The 21,160-nt window shown below is 35.9% G+C and overlaps 1 protein-coding gene across 3 annotated transcripts in view; it reads right to left on the bottom strand.

The window, feature by feature from the left end:
* Positions 1-21,160, bottom strand: part of KRIT1 (KRIT1 ankyrin repeat containing) — a 36,887-nt gene that overhangs the window by 11,255 nt on the left and 4,472 nt on the right. Inside the window, exons 2-12 of one of the 3 annotated variants that reach the window (XM_065884471.1) lie at positions 20,783-20,907; positions 19,682-19,841; positions 16,256-16,348; positions 14,964-15,093; positions 13,723-13,966; positions 13,397-13,512; positions 13,023-13,166; positions 6,505-6,661; positions 5,214-5,321; positions 2,716-2,872; positions 1,551-1,702 (exon numbers count right to left, since the gene is read on the bottom strand). In XM_065884471.1, coding sequence (XP_065740543.1) covers positions 1,551-1,702; positions 2,716-2,872; positions 5,214-5,321; positions 6,505-6,661; positions 13,023-13,166; positions 13,397-13,512; positions 13,723-13,966; positions 14,964-15,093; positions 16,256-16,348; positions 19,682-19,841; positions 20,783-20,884 — 1,563 coding nt within the window. In that variant the 5' untranslated portion in view covers positions 20,885-20,907. Of the gene's footprint in view, positions 1-1,550; positions 1,703-2,715; positions 2,873-5,213; positions 5,322-6,504; positions 6,662-13,022; positions 13,167-13,396; positions 13,513-13,722; positions 13,967-14,963; positions 15,094-16,255; positions 16,349-19,681; positions 19,842-20,782; positions 20,908-21,160 lie in introns of those variants that run through there. The other 2 variants (XM_065884472.1, XM_065884473.1) reach the window with 2 other exon arrangements.

The following is a 21,160-nucleotide window of genomic DNA, read 5'->3' as shown; positions in this document are numbered from 1 at the left end:
GGGATGTCTTTCTAGTTACTTATGTCTTCTTTATTTCAGCAATGTTTTTGTAGTTTTCAGTGTACGAGTTTTGCAGCTCTCTTGCTAAATTTATTCCTAGGTATTTTATTCTTTTAGAAGTTATTTTAATGGAGTTTTTAGTTTCCTTTTTTTGGGGGGGGAGTGTCTGTGGCTGGTTATAGAAACAACTGATTTTCGTGTGTTGAGCTTGTACCCTACAACTTTGCTGAATCCATTTACTAGCCCTAGTAGCTTTTGTGTAGATTCTTTGGAATTTCCTATATACAGGATAATGTCATTTGTGATCAACAGAGACAGTTTTACTTTTTCCTTTCCAATCTGGATGCCTTTTTTTTTCTTTTCTTTCTTTCCTTTTTTTTGGGCGGTGGTGGTTGGGGGAGTGTGGCTCATTGCTTTGGTTAGAACTTCTAGCTCTTTGTTAAACAGCAGTAGTGAAAGCAGGTATCCTTGTCTTGTTCTTAGGAGGAGTTTTCAGTCTTTCACCACTGAGTATGTTAACTGTGGGTTTTTCATAAATGCCATTTATTACACTGAGGAAGTTCCCATCTATCCTAGTTTTCTGAGAGTTTTACCATGAAAGGCTACTGGATTTTGTCAAATGACTTTTTTACCTTTAGTTTGATAACAGAAGAGGGACAATATGAATAGTCAGGCATAAAACATTTACCAAGTTTGGACAAGGTCACTGAAATTTTCATGTGCTAAAATTTGTTTAACCTTGTCTGTTTAATATTTTCTTGAATAAAGAATCTGGAAATTGTGTATTTTTTCTTCACCAAATTTATGAGAGCCTGGAAATTTTCTTTTTCCCCCAGTTTTCACAGCTACCACTGTATTTAGATTATCACCTAGTTTAACTTGTAACATCTCCCTTAGGTTTCTTCCTTGTCCAGTCGTCCCTCAGATGACATTATTTCACTTCTCTAAAATTTACAGTAATTCAAATCCAAACATAATTGTTTGGGACAGACCTTTTTTTAATCAAATGTAAATTCCATTCTCATTTTTTACTATCTATATAGTTCTCTGTTGAGTCAAAAACAGCTATTTACCGACTGTTGAGAATAACTTTTTAATGTCCCCTTTGTAAATATAATCTTCTCTATCCAGAATGTTTTTTCTGTTCTCCCCTTACACCAATGCATCTCTTTGCTCCTTTGAAACTTATGCAACTGATTAGCCCTTTATTAAGTTTATCTGACACTGTACTCCCTTTCTAACTACTCTAAAATTTTTTTCTACTCTAAAATCTTTCTCCCATCTGGCTGGTAATTCTCTTTAGGATGGATTCTCTGTTTCTTTTGTATTCTAAGACAATGGAGGTGGGGAAATGGAAAAACCAACCAGGGGCTTTGTAAGTAGATTGACTCAAACTCTACCACTTAAAACAGGGATGTAAGGATTGAACAGAAAAACAGAAATAAAACCTCCTATAAAGGAAGAGTACAATTTTTGCCTCTAGTGCTTAAAACAGGAACTCAGTAGATTCTGAACATTTAAATGACTGTAAAAAAGATTTCTGAGCAAACCTTTTTCTCAACTTCCAAAGGAAGTCTCACATCTCTTCTTAGGAAAAGCTGTGGTGTCTCCCTTTGGGGATCCAAATTAGTCAATTCAGCAAGTATTTCTGGCCAGTCACGAACATGTTGCAATGGTTTATGATAAGGCTTGAGTTGAAGGCCTGAAAAACATCTTTCCTTTTATAAATGATAATGTAAAAATGAACCAATTATATCAACACATAGAAACTTTTTATCAAACTCTCTGTACCTAAGTACTGAACACACACAAATTATAGGTCTAAATTTAAATCAATATTGACTTTAATTAACATTACTACCCAATTTGAAGTTAATTGTTTATTAAGAATATAAGAATTATGAAACTAAATCTGAAAATGAATAAAATTTATCAAATATATTTAAGATCCTTAATTCCATGATAGCCTATTTAATGAGAAAATCAGTAGAATTTGGTGTTTAAAAAAATACAATTAAATCACTAGATAACCAATCACAACCACCTCAATGAAATCCCTTATGTATCTGCAATACTTTGTTTGAGAGATAAATCTATAATGACATTGGGTCGAGTTTAAATAACAAAGATCTGATAGAAAACCAATATACAGAAAAAGAAAATCTGTATTATTCTGAGATGAGGTGAGCACTGAAAATAAAGGCAAGTTGGATGAGCACTACGTTTAACAGCATTCAAATCAAATTCACTGCCAAAGAAAAATGTTTTGGTTTTTATCATTTTAAACATTGTACGCGGGCTTCCCTGGTGGCACAGTGGTTGAGAGTACGCCTGCCGATGCAGGGGACGCGGGTTCGTGCCCTGGTCCGGGAGGATCCCACATGCTGCGGAGCGGCCGGGCCCGTGAGCCATGGCCGCTGAGCCTGCGCGTCCGGAGCCTGTGCTCTGCAGCGGGAGAGGCCACAACAGTGAGAGGCCCGCGAACCGCAAAAAAAAAAAAACAAAAAAAACCCATTGTATGAACAAAGAGGGGCCAGGAGGAAGCAGAGGCTTATGTGTTTCAGCAGTCTGAACATAAACAATCTGTATAAAAGAGAAGAACACTGTCTCATTTGAAAATTTAAAAGTCAATAATAATTGATGCTATACTTAAGTTTACCAACCCTCTCAAAAAGGAATAATCAGGTTTATACAACAGAATAACAAATTTCTTACTGAGATTTTCTGAACAGATCCAAATAGTGAAATATTGCTGTGTTTCTTGAGAGAGACGCATTCCTTCCATTATCTGCTGCACTGAGGTATTATTTCCATGCTTCAGTTCTACAGAACGGTATGATCCATCCATTCTGTATATTCGAACTTTTTCATACTAGGACAAAGAATGATAATAAATTATGCAACCTGGTTATAAATTATACATCCCAATACAATAAAATGCTTTAATTTCAACTTCATCTGCTTAAAAACAACTTCAAGTGAGAATCTTCTGGCAGTATTTTATTTATTTATTTTTGCCTTGCCATGTGGCTTGCGGGATCTTACTTCACCAACTAGGGATTGAACCTGCACCCCCCCTGCAGTGGAAGCACAGAGTCCTAACCACTGGACCTTCTAGCGATATTAAAAAAAATTTTTTTTTCATTATTTATATTTTCTAACATGTTTTCCTCTGAATATTCCATGGTCAAATAAGTTTGAGAAACTAAGGCAAATGGGTTTTTAAAAAATATTCAACTTCAAAATCTTCTGAAAGGATATTTTAAAGCCATTAATGTACAATGTAAACATCAAATGGGGGATATAGACTTGGTTAACTAAATCTGGTGTTAGTCAAGTACCTCGTGAGTTTAGTGAGCCACAAATTAGAATGTAGAAATGTGTACCAGCAATAATTTGTCCTAAGAGGAATCTGTGATAGAAGACTTTGCAGATAAAAGTTATGAAACAATGGACCATGAGCCAGTTTCTTTCCTCCTGTTCAGAAAATCCCAGAGAGAAATGATATTCTCAATACATTTTTATTGTTATAGGAAGTAACTGATGCCACCAAACAACTTCCAGGACAGTTCATTTTAGATAAAAGTACTTAATTCCTTTTATACATTCAGATATAAAAATTATATAAGAAATAAAAATGTGGTTTTTTACAAAATCTATTTATTCATTTTTGGCTGTGTTGGGTCTTTGTTGCTGCACACGGGCTTTCTCTAGTTGTGGAAAGAGGGGGTTACTCTTCATTGCAGTACACGGGCTTCAGCAGTTGTGGCTCGCGGGGTCTAGAGCACAGCCTCAGTAGCTGTGGCGCATGGGCTTAGTTGCTCCACAGCATGTGGGATCTTCCTGGATCAGGGCTCAAACCCGTGTCCCCCTGCATTGGCAGGCAGATTCTTAACCACTGTGCCGCCAGGGAAGTCCCTAAAAATGTGTTTTAACTATACAAATAGAAAACAAATTGCAACGAAGTATAACATAAGGGTGCCTGTACTGCTTATCTATTTCTTTGCTTTTGTCCTGTACTCAGGGAATAGTGTTTTGACAAAAATGTGTATGAATGTGTGTAATTTTCCTTAAAGGCAGAGGTCATTTACTGAATAAATAAAGAAAATGTATTCTTGGGCTTCCCTGGTGGCGCAGTGGTTGAGAGTCCGCCTGCCAATGCAGGGGACACGGGTTCGTGCCCCAGTCCGGGAAGATCCCACATGCCCGCGGAGCGGGTAGGCCCGTGAGCCACGGCCGCTGAGCCTGCGCGTCCAGAGCCTGTGCTCCGCAACGGGAGAGGCCACAACAGTGACAGGCCCGCGTATGGCAAAAAAAAAAAAAAAAAAAAAGAATATGTATTCTTTATCACATCACTTTCAGCATTTTATGGTGTTAAATTTACAAAAATATTCAACAAATACTCATTGCCTACTTAATAGAAATGTCTGGAAAGGCTCAAACATATGGGTTATACCTGTTGGTATAAAACTTTTATCCTTTATCAGTTGGTATAAATCCTTTTATCTGGTTTTCAAGTTTCCAAACAATTTTTAAACTGGTAACAGTTTTAACATCACTATAACTTTCAGGCATAACTGAGTTTTTTCTAATTGTTAATTCTTCTCTATTTTAATGTCACTGCTAATTATTTTGTACGTAAGTAGGGGGAAAGGCCAGGTTGAACTGGCAGAATAAAAGACTTAGAAATCTCCTATTTTAACCCATTCATTATCTTGAGGAGGAAGATGAATCTGTAATAGATGACAACTTGCCGAAACTAAATTACCAAATGATGTGTAATTATTATTGGGTTGGCCAGAAAGTTCGTTCAGGTTTTTCATACGTTATGGAAAAACCCGAACGAACTTTTTGGCCAGCCCAATATTTACAAATATATTACTTAGAAGGCCTAAGTAGAGAGAGATGCTCCAATGAATAGGTTAAAATTTGTAATCAGCATACCAAGTATACAGATTACACTGGAAATTAATTTTAACTGATCGAAAGATTTATTTATGCAGTTTTATTTTGATATGCAAGAATAAATGTCCAAATGTTAGGGATGATAACAAATTCAATACCTATGAAGTCTAACCATGAGGTTTTATAAAAGCAGGAAAGAAGCCATCCATACATTTATATCCTTCCACCCTTGACACAAATCCTCAAATTACTTATCAATTTAAATACAATGCTTGGCTCTAATTAGTATTTATGAAGATAATTCTTACTGGTTTGTTAATGGCTTCCTTCAACAATTTTGCAGCTTCTTCCCAATTATTTTGTTTGTTTTCTTCACAAATATTTAAAGGAGATCTTCCTTGTTGGTCTGTTATGTGCTAGAAATGTGGGGGGAAAAGAAAAGGTTAAAGATAAAAGGCATTACAAATGTACAAATAAGGGAAAATGTCACAGTTTCATTACGAAACTATTGTCAAGTGTTAAGTACATATTAAGCAAACTTAGTGCATGCTATACTTAAACATGAACTGCCAAAGATGACTCAAAGCACTAATCAATGTGATTATTGTTTTTCAAAAGTTCTGATTATAGGGCTTCCCTGGTGGCGCAGTGGTTGGGAGTCCGCCTGCCGATGCGGGGGACGTGGGTTTGTGCCCCGGTCCGGGAGGATCCCACATGCCGCGAAGCGGCTGGGCCCGTGAGCCATGGCCGCTGAGCCTGTGCGTCCAGAGCCTGTGCTCCGCAGTGGGGGAGGCCACAGCACTGAGAGGCCCGCGCCCCCCCCCCCAAAAAAGTTCTGATTATAGTAACAACAAAGGTTTTGTTAAAGCTTTTTTTTAAAAAATTTATTTATTTATTTATTTTTGGCTGCGCTGGGTCTTTGTTGCTGTGCACGGGCTTTCTCTAGCTGGGGCGAGTGGGGGCTACTCTTCGTTGTGGTGTGTGGGCTTCCCATTGTGGTGGCCTTTCTTGTTGTAGAGCACGGGCTCTAGGTGTGTGTGCTCAGTAGCTGTGGCTCGCAGGCTCTAGAGCACAAGTTCAGTAGTTGTGGTGAATGGGCTTAGCTGCTCCGCGGCATGTGGGATCTTCCCGGACCAGGGCTCAAACCCCCGTCCCCTGCATTGGCAGGTGGATTCTGAACCACTGCACCACCAGGGAAGCCCCAAAATACTTGTTAATACAAATTCCAAAATATCCTTTTCCTTCTTAAAGGTATTTTTGAGAAAATACACTATAAAGTGAAAAGAGGTTAAATTTTATGTAACATTCTGTAGATGCATGGCAGTGATGGTTCCAAAACAATGTAAATGTACTTATTGCCAATGTACATCTAAAAATGGCTAAAATGGTAAATTTTATGTGAGACGTATTTTATTATAATCTAAAAAAGCATGTACAAAAGCAAAGTGTATACATAAATATTACTTATTCTATATAGTAAGTGAAATTTGTTTTTATTTTTCAGCTGACCTCTCAAGTGTATAACTTAACATTTTAGTGTCATTGTTATTCACTGTTTGATCATTAAAAAAAAAAAAAAAAGCCTGGAAAATAACTTACTCTGTCAACTTCTGGATGGTTTAGGAGAATCTGTACTATTTCAGCATGTCCTCCTCCAGCAGCAAAATGAAGAGGAGAACTAAGTTGTCCATTTAAAAGGTTTGGATTGCACTTTCCTTTCTCTAACAATATGCGAGTGGCTTCAACTTTTCCATACCTATAAAAAAATAAAACACCTAAAAAGTCACCTGAAATGTTTGAAAAATCCAAATTTTAGACAATATCTAAGATTTTTCTAGGGCAGAGAACAAGCAATGAAGACACAGATGTAATGTTTTCAGTGCTTAGGGATTTCTTATGAATTACTCTGATTCCGTTCAACTGTTTCTATTTCTGATCAACTGGGAGAAAATATAACCTCACATACAAGATAGAGTAGATGACAGAGAATCACTATCACACAAAATACAATACAAAAATTATAAATTAGGGAGATAAAATTTTTAGCCAAAATTCTTTTCAGAAGCAGAAAGTAACCCATAAATTTAATGCTTTTTACTCAGCCCTGCCTTTGATTTACAAAATAGGCCCAAAGATGTAATTCTCCACATAGCTGCTGTATGAGGCAATGTGGGAGACACAAAGATATGTTACAATGAACGGTCTCTGCTCTGGTAAAGGCTTATAATGTAATTAGAGAGGAAAACAAAAACATGAGATAAGTTACATAACACTGTAAAATTTAAGCAACAGTTGAGGAGAACAATCAAAAAATATATATTTGTCAAATCATAATAGTATATAATTAATGCTTTAAAAAATGTCGGAAAACGAAGATAAGATTTCAGTCTCAGTTCTGAAAAGTGTTCTGATAGAAGAATAATTTGAACTGGATTTTAAATAGGAAGAAGCTGAAGAGATGCTGAAGAGAAGTAAATATTCTAGATAGTGGGAAAAAGAGTACAAGGAATGTGCGAGACATAGTGAGTCCACCATTTGGTTATAAAGACTTATATAAGGTCGCAATCTAATGCAATGGTGGAAAGGTAATTCATTTTTTGGAAATAAATGCGTAGAAGGGGAAAGGAAATTTGCTTTTAAATATGGTGCATTTGAGGGGAAAATAGCACATCTTTAGAACTAATACGGTTTGCTGTCAACTTTCTTCCCCTTCACATACCCTATGGTTTTCCTACACCCTGAACCTGCTAATTTAATTGTATCCTAGCCTTCTTATTCATGACTATTTTGCTCATGTTCTTAGCTATTCTTGAGATGTCCTTTTCCCCCTCCTGACTTTGTTTAGGTTAAGTTCTATTATTTCTCTGAAACAGTTTAAAATCTACCTCCTCTATATTCCCACTACATTTTACCATTTCAGTTTTAGTTTTTAACCTCATTTTATCTACTTTTATAGGGGACCAAAATGTATATATACATTTCTATCAGCCTGGAAGCTCCTTGAAGGTTATGTCTTTGCATTCTCCAAACTGCCTTATGTATTTAAAAAAAAAGAAAAAAAAAAGAGTGACTAAATTGTTCAGTTGGCAATTGAAAATGCAGACTTGGTACTCAGGAGGAAGGCAAAGGCTTGAGATATCTAAGAATATGCAAATTCATCCAACTGAGAAGAATTACTGTTAAGGCTGGGAGGAATGGATGAAATCTTTCTGAGAGAATTTTGAGAAAGATGAACATTTTAGAACAATGAAATGCATCTTGAAAAACACTTTCAGGATAGGAAAAGATACTAGGGGAGCAATTCAAGAAGTAATAATAAAAATAATTAATATAAACCTATTTTGTATGATTCTTTAAAGTTTTCAAGGTACTTCCTTATATAATTACTTAATATAATCTTCACAGCAAATTACGATGCAGGCAGAGATATTTCTAGTGCACAGATGAAAAAAATGAAGCTTGTACCAGTTAAGTAACTTGCCCAAGGTCTCATGGTTACCAGCCAGTTAGAATCCAGTTTTCTGAATCGTGGTATAGCTGTTTCCATACTATAAACACATGCTTGGGTCACAGAATGGAGACCCGTATTTCAATAATAATAATAATGGTATCAGTTATATCTTGCATTTGTCCTGACCTTTACTATAGCTCCATTATAGCTGTCCTTTCAACTGCAATTTGTTCCTTGAACAAAGGGGTGGTCAACAGCATTTAATGCAGCAGAGCAGGGAAAGAGATTAAAAACTCAGAAAAGGTTAAGAAGGTTCATGAAGAGTGAAAAAGAGAAAGCAGTGTGTGTGGCCCCCTTACCATTGAAGTCTGGCTATGAAAGGAAGGGAATAAACAGGATAGTGGCCAGAAGAGGCAGCAGGTTCAAATTAAGGTTCTTTTTCAAGGAGGGAGAAGAACCATGTATGTTTGAAGACAAGAGGAAAGAAAGTGCAGAAAAGTAGGAAGTGAATTTAATGGGGAACAAGAAGGATTTTTCATGCAAACTCTATGATACAGGAGAGAGAGAGATGGGAACAAAAAAATTGGGGTGGAGAAGAAGGACATTTCTGATGGCGTCAACTGTCTTTGAAAATAGGGGGTAAAACTATCTGATGAGAGTAGAGAAAAAAGGTAGTGGAAGTTTAAGTGCTTAAGAGTAGAAAGATTTAGAATAGTTTATAGGGGACCAAAAGGCTGCCAAGATGAATGAGACAAAGACAACACACAACTGGCTACAGTGAAGGCCCAAATGAAATCAGATGGAATAATCTGTAGGGAGCCAAATCATCATAGTTCTAAAAAATACTCTTTAGCAATGATATGAAGCCTGAAGGTACTATCAGAGAGAGAAGATACTGATTTGAGAGAGGTGAGAAAATATGAGATGTCAGTGAGACTTTTACTGAGTGGCTGACAAGTTACCCATAAGGGGAGAAAGTCAACTTAAATAGTTTTGGAAAATGGTGATTCTAGTAAAGAAAATTTTTAGGCACATGTCATCAATATGAGAATTTTTGAAGCTTGGAGTAATCCTAGGAGTGATTTAATTAAGTGGTCCTCAAAGAGTGATCCAGGAAACTCTTTGATCTCTGAAATCTTTTCAGGGTGTCCTCTTGGTCAAACATATTTTCATAATAATACTAAGATGTCATCTGCCCTTTTCATTATCATTTTCTCATAAGTGTACGATGGCGTTTTCTACAAGCTACCTGACATGAAAATTGCAGCAAATTAAAGGCAGAATCAGATGTGAGAATCCAACTATCTTTTACAAGGCTAGACAGTAAAAAGATGCAAAAATGTAAAATAATGCTACTTTTCTCATTAATTTTTTTGTTTTTGGAAAATAAGGGCATATTTCATAAAACTGTTATTTATGTTAATATATGTTTACTGTTATTTTAAAATGAATTAAGAAATCCTTAAAATATTTTTCAGTTTAAACTTCTAATATAGTAACACTAGATATACTTCACATAAACCAAAGCTATTTGGGATCCTGTAATTTTGAAGAATGACAAGGAACCCTAACACAAAAGTTTGAGAACCACTGATCTAATAAAACCCCTCATTTTAAAGATGAGAAAACAGAAAAAGATGGGTAAAACATCTTGTCTAAGTTTATAAAGATAGGCCCCAAATCCCAGTCTCTTGATGAGATAGCCCAGTATTCCCCTTCTCAATCCTTGTACCAGTTAGTGAATAAGAGTACATTTCCAAGATAAGGTAATTTATGTTCTTTACTAAACAGTTAAATCAGTCTTCATTCAAATTCACATGAATCAAATTATCTATCTTATTAAAAGTATTGCAGGACTTTCCTGGTGGCGCAGTGGTTAGGAATCTGCCTGCCAATGCAGGGGACACGGGTTCGAGCCCTGGTCCGGGAGGATCCCACATGCTGTGGAGCAACTGAGCCCGTGCGCCACAACTACTGAGCCTGCACTCTAGAGCCCGCGAGCCAAAACTACTGAGCTCACACGCTACAACTACTGAAGTCCGCGCGCCTAGAGCCCATGCTCCACAACAAGAGAAGCCACCGCAATGAGAAGTCTGCACACCACAATGAAGAGTAGCCCTCGCTCACCACAACTAGAGAAAGCCCGCGCACAGCAACGAAGACCCAATGCAGCCCAAAATAAAAAGTATTGCAAGGTGACCTATACTACTAGTGGTGTATTAAACTTGGTTATTATTTCCAGCTAACAGAAACTAGTTTTATTGAAGGATAAAACTCTTCCTTGATGTATTGCAGTAATACGACTTTACAAATAAAAATACAACAGGTAATGAATTTTAGATTCAGACATCAAAATCTTTAAATTTTTATAACACTTTAATAACAGACAACATTTTTTGAGTGCTTATTACTGCCAGGTACCCTTCAAAGCATTTATTTGCATTTTCTCCTCTAATCTGAGGAGAGGCACTAAAATTAAGCTCATCTTTTAGATAAAGAAACATCCTTAGAGACATTAAGTAATTTGCTAAAGGCCATACTTTTAGGAACTAAAAGTTTCAGTTGGGTCTGAAACGTAGGTACATTCCAAAGCACATTAAATACTATACCATACTTCTGTTTTTATGTAATAGGCAGTTGAAAATATTACCATTCTTTTAATAGAGAAGAAAAAAAGGCCCTGCCGCAAAAAGGGCAACAATATAGGCAAATATAAATTTGGGATTCCTAAGCTAAACTTTACTGCCTCTGTCTTTTTCAATTCCACAGTGTACTTTCTTGGAGTTTGAACTATATTCTCTACCTCTTTTTGTTTAGCTCAACAAAAAGCATGTGATTTCTTCTGGTACTGCTGCTGCTACCAGTATCTACCAGTAATCTGAAGAAACAACTGTAAGTTCAGTGAAAGAAGATTTAGGGTAACTCTTTCCACATCTGAGTATAAAAATTCCCTGTAATGGTAAAACAATTAAGAATACATTTATAGAATAAAATATTATATTTTTAAGGAAACAGAATAAAAATTAAGAGCATATTTATTTAATAAAGGAGCATATTTTGAAGGAAACAGCATATTTTTAATGGAGAAAAGATATATATTAAAAGCAACTATATTTAGCTACTAGATCAGAAATATTGATCAATAAGCTATTTGATCACAGTGAAATAAAAAGAGTTTGAGTTGAAAATTATCTAATTAATGTATTTTACATATAGATAATAAACTAAGATGCAGAGAGGTAAAGTAAAGCAGCAGTAACCTTTCTGGCACCAGGGACTGGTTTCGTGGGAGACAATTTTTCCATAGATGCGGGATGGTTCAGGCAGTAGGTAACGCGAGTGACAGGGAGCGGCAGATGAAGCTTCGCTTGCTCGCCTGCACCTCACTTCCTGCTGTGCGGCCCGGGTGCTAACAGGCCGCGGACAAGTACCGGTCCACAGCCTGGGGGTTGGGGACCTCTGAAGTAAAGTCACTTGCTCAACGTCATGCAGCTAAAAAGTTGTGGACTCTAACAGGCCGTAAATAGTGCAGGCACTTCTTAAACTAGCCAAAGAAGTTCACTTTAAACAGTAAGTCAAAAGCAACTTTCCCATAAGAAATAATGGTAAATAACTTAATTACATCCTTTCTAGAGGACAGGCTACAGCAAATAGTTAACTACTGCTACGAACATAAATTTAAGAATGTAACCCAGGCTGAGGGGAAGAGTTATTATTATGTGAGAAGAGTATCAGAGCAAGAACTACACTGGGCAACTAGTGGAAAGAGCTAACTCCAATCCTGTGAGCTAATCCCTCTCATAAAAAAAAAAAAAAAAAAAAGGAAGGCTTTAATTCTAATGAAAACTTTTGGTGTTTCCTGATACCACAGCTTTCCAAAGAACTAAAAGAATACTTTTCTAACATGATGCAAGGTCAAATCATAAGTAGCTAACACATGTAAATTTTATAAGGATAGGGCTTCTCTGGTGGCACAGTGGTTAAGAATCCGCCTGCCAATGCAGGGGACACAGGTTTAAGCCCTGATCTGGAAAGATCCCACATGCCACAGAGAAACTAAGCCCATGTGCCACAACTACTGAGCCTGAGCTCTAGAGCCTGCAAGCCACAACTACTGAGCCCATATGCCACAACTACTGAAGCCCACGTGCCTAGAGCCCGTGCTCTGCAACAAGAGAAGCCACTGCAATGAGAAGCCTGTGCACTGCATCTAAGAGTAGACCCCACTCAGTGCAACCAGAGAAAAGCCTGCACGCAGCAACGAAGACCCAACGCAGCCAAAAATAAGAAATAAATAATAACAATAATAAAATAAAATATAATAAGGATAAACAAACATAACACAACTCCAGTACAAAACAATAGAAATTGCAAGGGTGAATAAGGGACGGTGTGCTGTGCAATGGCACTTGCTAGTCATTAGCTATCCTACTGCATGACCTCAGGATGCCTGAAAACATTAATGATACTTTTCCTGTGGGGCAGACCTTGTAAATCTGAATGGTGTGGCACATACACAGTAATCAAAGATTACTACAGAGAAAGCTCATAAGGCAAACATGGTAGAGGAAAAAGTGGCTGGAATGAGAACAGCTTTGAAAAGAAGCACTAACATTTACAAACTAAGGATTCATTCTTTCTAAAAACAAAAGAATAATCTATTTACCAGCATGCATAATGAATGGGTGCCCAGTGGTCACTATCTAATTGGTTGACTGAAAATCTTTCATTGAGAAGTCGGCTTAATAATTCCGAATCTCCTTCACAGGCACTTCGATGGAGAGGAAAATCATCTACCCACTGTCGTTCCCTAATCATTAAAAGAAAAGAAGAAAAAAAAAAACAGGCACTGTTGAAATGCATATTGTTTTGAAACAAATGTGACATATCTATGAAAGCTATGTTTCACTGAGCAGCTGTAAACTAAATCATTTATGTAATGATTACATTGCATACTAATTGTGTATATCATTTTAAACAGTATTTTAACATTAGAATTAGGTGTTTAAAAAGCAATGTGAAGGAAAACCAGAACAATACTTGTCTTCTGTGACACTGCTCATGCTTCTCTGCCATTTTTCCTGTTTGGGAATTTGGATTTTTGAGTAGTCTGGAGCTCCTAGACCAAAGTATGGATTTATTACCACTTTATCTACCTAGAAAGGGAAAACAAAACAAAACAAAAACAAAAACAGCTTTAGATACTGAGCTTTAGATACCTGACTTTGATGTATAAAAATAGAGCTAAGTACGGATGTCATCTTAATGTTTACAATTAGTAATAGATGCATTTATCTCAGGAAAAAAAATTACATTTGAAATGACATGTCTTTTGAAATCAAAGCCAAAATTCATTCAACTCTTACCCGGTTTGTATATTGAAGATCTGATCCAAACAAAGGGTTGTAAATACAGGTATCTGCTTTCTCTAGGGCTAACATTTTACTCTTTATTTCTAGTGCACTATAGCCCATAGGTAGTGAGTTTTCTGTCTGACCTGATTCAGTAGCATATGCAGGGTTTATAACATTAGTTTTTATCCGCTCAAGAGGAGAAGGTCGGAATAAAGCCGGAATAAAGTGAGATTGTGCATGACGTTCATCTAACCACCTGGCAAAATAAAAAGAAGAGGTAGTAGATGTATTTGTTAAAAAGTGAAGATGAAAAAACTAAACTACTATCCAACTCTGATGTGTGATTCTTTCTAATACTACATTCAGATTTTTATAATTTTTTTAAAAAATAAATTTATTTATTTTTAGCTCTGCTGGGTCTTCGTTGCTGCGTGCAGGTTTTCTCTAGTTGCGGTGAGTGGGGGCTACTCTTCAGTGATGTGCACAAGCTTCTCATTGCAGTGGCTTCTCTTGTTACAGAGCACGGGCTCTAGGTGCATAGGCTTCAGCAGTTGTGGCACACAGGCTCAGTAGATGTGGCTCGCGGGCTCTAGAGCTCAGGCTCAGTAGTTGTGGCGCACGGGCTTAGTTGCTTTGCAGCTTGTGGAATCTTCCCGGACCAGGGCTCACATCCCTGTCCCCTGCATTGGCAGGAGGATTCTTAACCACTGTGCCACCAGGGAAGTCCCGGGATTTTTATAATTTTAATTAGTGTTAAGTACTTCATTTACTGTAAATAAAAGTTCTGCTATTGGACATAGCAAACTATTTTTTTTAATGCATGTAACATAATAATAATTAAAATCCTTTTCAAAAAACACGAAGCCCTTTAAAAATTTAAACCACTGAGATGTAGGTGACATTAGACCTGCTGTTACAGAAAGAAAAAAGGCATGACAGGTGAAACGACTTGTTCACTGATAAGGGTAAATCAATACTAAATCTAGTTTTATAACAAAGGAATCTTAATTCTTAGGCCAGGGCAATCTTTGTCATTTTCTAAGAATAAACTTAACATGTTACAAGCAAATCAGGACAATCTTGTCTTTGGGGTTTAAAATTTTTATATTATACTTCAAAAACTTACCATTTCTTAATATATATATTATTAATTTTATTATTGTCTTCCAAAAGAATTTCTATCTCTCAGAGCTAATATCTAATATGAACATGTATTTGATTTATTAAAAAATATTTTTAATGGCAGTTCTTACTTATCCAAGGCTATTAACATCCTTGCTGTAAGTGCAGCAAAGTGAGTGCTGGATTCACTACAGACTCGCATAATATCTTGTAAGCAGTAAAAAATTGGGCATCCTGGAGTATACGTATATTTAGTATTATCTGAAAAAGAAAAATGAAGAATTATGCCATCATATAAAAGGTTTACGACTGCATGATTTTTATTTAAAAGTACACAGTATGTTAAAAAAAATGTTAAGTATAACATAAATTGTTCTAGATTTTAAATTAGTAGACTTGGATTCAAGTGCTGGCCAGCTCTGTGACCTTATCCATTTGGGTGAATGCAGGATTTAGAATCCTGGAGGACTACAGAAATTGTTTCCCCTTTTTCTTCCTCAACAATGTTGTAAAATTCTGATTCATAATAAGGTTTCCAGCACCATTTAACATACTGATCTGTTTAACCTAAGTATGGCTGGGGGAAAAAAAAATTCTGTAATGGTAGAGCTGGCTAATAAAATTCGTGTAAGTACTGTGTAGCAGCAGTCTGATGAGATGTCCACAGTGGGTCATTAATATATCATTAGTATTATTACGGCCTTACATGAGGCCAGTACTCTACAGGTTCCAAAGTGATTTTTACATCTAATACCTCACTGAATTCTTCCAGCACGATGAACCAAGTAGGAGCAGATACCTATCTTACAAATAAAGAGGTGAGGCTTAAAGAGGTGATTTGCCCAGAACACAAAATTAGTGGGCTGCATGGTCTGCACTGAAGCTCAATATTTTTTCTATTATTCCAGGATAATAGGATAAATTCCTTGTCAAAGCTCAAATTAAATTTTCATATTAGATCTAAGTTCTTTAAATATTACCACTACTGTTGGGAAGAGTATTTTAGAACTATTACTGATACTTTCTTTTCCCAAATATAAGATAGGTTCTGATCATAATCTGTTAATTTTCCAAAATACATAAATTTTTATTTCTATTCTACCTATATAGCACAGTCTGAAAAATCCCTCATTATAAGCTAAAAACTTTTTGTTTCGATTATGGCTTCCTTCCTCACTTCTTTGTTCTACTTTTAAAAACAGAAACGAAAATATTACTGATCAGTCTGGAAGCCTGAATATTACTTTGAAATCAAACCATCTTTTTAAGTAACAAATTTCTCCATCTTCCATTATCTTAAAAACATGTATTCTATAATAGTATTACAATAGTAACTATGAATCCAAATTCCTAAGTTCCTCAACAGACTTTAGCTTAGCACCTAAGGCATACAAAGATTCATAAGGTGAAACTTAGACTTTACCTTTGACAACTGATGGAACAATAAATAATGCCGCTTCTCTGCCCATCTTCTCCCCATCCAGAGGAAATTTCTTCATTAGTACCACTCGTTTTCCTAATCATTTTTTTTAAGTCAGTAAAGATAAAAATAATGGGCCTTTTAAAATCTTATATATTACCTTGAGAATTAGAAAAAAACATTTTAAAGGCAGTATTAAGAGGAACTGAAATGTAAAAAGTCAATTTTATTATGGGCACTAATAAAAACTGGTAATAATGTAAATCATTCTGTGGACAATCAACCAATAGATCCCCTGTTCTGACTCACTAAAAGAGAAGCTTCCTATACGTAGCAAGGAAAACCATCCTGCTAAGGACTGACAGAGTAGCTGAATAGCAACACATCCTGCAAGGTGAACAGGCATACACTTCATTCAGTTGGGATGTAGATGGTAAGAGTTTCACTAAAGTCTAAGCTGGCCAAGAAGCGTAGTGTACATAAACTGCAAAGTGTTAAAGTTTAGCAGCTCTTCATTTAATATTCAACCTCCACTCTCAATTTCAGTTTTTATTAAAATCTGATTGGGCTATAAACTATTGTTCTGAATTGTAACCACCATTCTCTTTTTTTTTTTTTTTTTTTTTTTTTGAGGTTCGCGGGCCTCTCACTGTTGTGGCCTCTCCCGTTGCGGAGCACAGGCTCCGGACGCGCAGGCTCAGCGGCCATGGCTCACGGGCCCAGCTGCTCCGCGGCATATGGGATCTTCCTGGACTGGGGCACGAACCCATGTCCCCTGCATCCGCAGGCGGACTCCCGACCACTGCGCCACCAGGGAAGCCCGTAACCACCATTCTTATACTTAGTCTGTTGTTCCTGATTTGGCAGCAAGGGGGCTATAAATAACAACCTACAAGTCTTTCACTCTAAAACCTTTCATATTCTGGATATCTTTGTCATAATTTTTATCAACCCTTCCAATCTCCCCATCCCAAGAAATAGAATCTTGTTCTTGACCCAGGTAGGAATGCCTGGCTGGATGCCTTCTGTGGACAGGTAGATAATATGAGCTCAAGCAGCTTCATTCATTCACAAAATGCTGGAGTCAATATTTGTGATTATTATGGCACATTATTATTATAGCCCCCAAACAATTTTTTACAAAATAGACACTTGTACAAAATATAAGTGTTAGATACATTCTAATAAATTTCAGAGGCAATATTTCTTTTGTCTGGCTTGAGGTCTTGTCCCACTTAATCTTTCCTGCCTTGCAGCTTCCCTAAATCCAGTTCTGATCCATTGTTTAATTGACTACTTTGCAAATTATATATGCAACTATGAGATCTGTCATGTGGGGAAAGAAAAGCACTGATTACAAGTTGGGAAATGAGGTTCTAGTCCTAACTCCTCCACTAATGGGAATATGATTTTTGTAGGTGACAACCTATGTTTGCATTTCCATTTTACAGATGTAAAAATGACTATATACTAACTCACAGGACCAATTTAAGAATTTCATTAATAAGTAATTGTGGTAGTGTTTTATAAACTATATATAGCACTGCACAAAAAGGCACAACTACTGCTATTATAAAGTCATTGGTAATTTTCATGTGATGCTTATATAAGAAATCATATTACTCTATAAAAATATTTCACACTTTTAGAAAACCTCAATTGAATAGGATAGTCAGGTATGGCATGGTTCATTTATATAACTATCTATTTAGTTAAGTAAAACTTCTTTACTTTCATTTCTCTTATTAAAAGCTGCCTGAAAATGTATTAGTACATTCTACTGTCTAAGTATATAAGATATAATTGTGCTAGACATGTTTCAGGGTGCCTATCCACTTGTAACTTCTCCTAAGAAAAACTACCCAGCCCTCTGGGCTGGGGGATATTTTTGTTAACACTGATATCACTTATACCCCCCTGCTTGGTAAATGAACCAAATGGTAGTTTGGCTAATTCACAGCAAATTATGACTTGTCTATCTCAGCTCAAATATGTGATTTGGAATCAGACTTTGTCTCAGTAATCTGATCTCAGAATAGATCCTGATGACTATAACAATTTAGTGATAGTAAAACAAATCTGGATGAAAATTTATCAGAGAAGTCCAAGACTGAGGTAGAAAAGGCTGACAAATTTGTGGCATCCAAAAGAAGAGCCTTTCCCTTGCCTTGATCACCCACAGGGATAGTCCCCCTTTTTAGCTAAGATCAATTTCTAGATCATTTTATTTAAAAAGTCAATCTGATAATTAGGGAAAGGGGATTCTCTCTGTAGTACTCAGAATGTGTATCAAAGATCTGTAAATTTATGCAGGAACTTCTTATAATCTCGAGTTACAATGCTTAGAGCCCCAAGCCACAAAAACCCTGCAGGCCCTATTGAGGAAGTTACCGGTTGGGGAGGTAAATATGGTGAATGGTACCTCCAGAAGTTACGAAACAGGCTTAGTTCAGCTATCTCTAGAGAACAACTATCCCAAATAACCAACAAATCAAATTACAGGATTCAGCCTTATCTCTGCAACAAAAATAGTCTCTATAGTGAGAGATGAATTAGACAACTAATCTGTATAAAGATGAACAAATAGAAAAAAACACTAAATAAGCTTTAAAAAACCAACAACTAGGCACAGAGAGGTATGCTTTACCTCACTATCAACAACTGTTTTCAACTGCTGTTTGACTGAAATTAGCTTTACCTTTTTAATTATAATGCCTGAATCCTGGACAGAGTATATAATTTCTGTAACTTCTGCTATATGCTTCTTGTGAGGCCACAGCCTGATAAAATTGATCATTAATGTTTAATCAGTTTCATAGGTTATAGATTATCTAATATTTTAAATGAGGCCTGAACCTTTCAGGGTGAATACTTCTACAATTCATTTTGGCTCTTTGAAAATGATCTTCTTCTTGTGACCAAATGGGAAGAAAACCTCTGCTGACTGGTAATTTATAGGACTTGCTCTAATACACAAAATCTTAACTGTTACTTAGTTATGGAGAGAGGTTTATAGTTTTCTCTTGTCCTGGAGTAGAGAAACAAACATAGTAGTTCACAGATACTTATCTAGGGAAATATACTTCTAACAAAAGTAATTTTGTGCTTTCTTTGAATTTTTAAGCCACCCATTGGCTTCCTCTCTCTCTTGAACAAATCATTAACACAATTTAAATATTTTCAATTTTTTTTTTACTTAAAATTATCTAAACATTTCAAAAATATTTTTTAACTTAAAAAAATCGTTAAGTTGCTTTTTGAAGGGGGCTTGGCTGCACCTTAAAAAAAAAACCCTAGAAATTTCTGAGTCTTTTTCAAGTTTTTCAAATGAAAAGGAACATATAAAGAAACTGATTTTAATCTACTTTTTAAAATGTCTTTCTCCACAAGCATTTAAAGCCAACTGTGTTAAAAAGAAAAGTTTCTTACCTCTGATACCCTGGTTTGCAGGAGAAATTGGTTTGGTGGTTTCTACTACATAATCCAATATGCCTTGTGTTATTTCACTGTTGCCTTGAAGTTTAGTTTCCAACAAAACCTTCTTTCTCTTTTTTTTCTGTCCTTCAATGGGAACTTCATGCAACAAAATCTTAGATGAGAAAAATAATATTGAGAGTGTTTAAAATTAAATTTACTTGCCCTAGAATAAGCCAGCAGTCTTTCTTAACCCTAGCTGCATATAAGAATAACCTGGACTCTTTCAAAACAGTATCAATGCACAGCTTCATCTCAGACCTATTAAATCAGAATGTCAGGGGAGTGGGGTCCTGGCACTGGAAATGTTAAAGTTCCCCAGGTGATTTAACAGTGTAGCCAAGACTGAGAACCAGTAAGTCAGAGCACTGCTGAAGCAGTAGTCTCCTCAGAACCCCTGCAGTATCCCTTAATAGGTTTCAGAAAACTAACCTTAAAAAAGCAATTAAAGCAAAATACTAGAGAAGTTAGTTCAAGTTAGATTAGATTAGAAGTATTTTATGATGCTTGAAATCTGCTGCATAGAAAAGATAACAATTCTGCTTTGGGTTTTTTTTGGCAGGGGCCTCAATCATGTTTACTAATATATGTATTCAAGACTACAGAGAAGTAACTTAATTGCCTAAAACTTAATTAAATGTAAAGATATTTTTTAATGAACTTTTAAAAATAGTTCTTTGGGAAAACAGCCAAGAACAAAATTTAGGTTGGAATTTTGAATAAGCTGAATTTTGCAATTTTTTTTTCAATTTTTGAGAGCCATTCTGTAAACTGTACTAAAACCCAAACTCTCATAAGTTATATAAGTAAAACTCAAATAAGTAACTTTTAATATCTAATAATTTATCCATATCAATGAATAGAAAAATGGTCAAAATACATGTAGCGGAAAAGACATGATGATGGGCAGATCTACGACTGTAAATTCTAGCTTATCAAGATCAAGGTTATCAACAAGAATTTACAGGCTATGGTTATACTTTATATGTAAATGAAAATGATAATGGAGAATGACATTCAATGGTTGAAAATCAAATGTTAGTAAATCGTTCTCACTTCATATGACTTAGCTCTGTATTCCCGAGAATTGAGACTGGCAGCATTCTTTGGCCGAATAACAGCAACGTACGCATCTTCTATGTTTTCTGGATTTCCCATCGCTTTATAAAACAAAGAAATCCCTTGAAAGATTAAATTAAAGGACACATAACCACTCTGAAAAACAATTTAAAAAATAAAATGTTGATTTTTCTATCTTAGAATATACTATGTAAAAAGCAAGTCAGAGATAACTGATAATATGTTACCATTCAAAACCTTTGTTTATAATTTAAGATTACCTTGTCCTTTATTCCTTTTCTATTAAAGGTAGATTTTTGTTTTTTAAAATGGGGATACATACTTTCATAGGTCTTAACAGCATTAAGAATCTGC

This window comes from Phocoena phocoena, chromosome 9 (genome assembly GCF_963924675.1).
Source record: "Phocoena phocoena chromosome 9, mPhoPho1.1, whole genome shotgun sequence".
NCBI lineage: Eukaryota > Metazoa > Chordata > Mammalia > Artiodactyla > Phocoenidae > Phocoena > Phocoena phocoena.
This window is presented reverse-complemented; position numbering and strand designations above follow the sequence as displayed.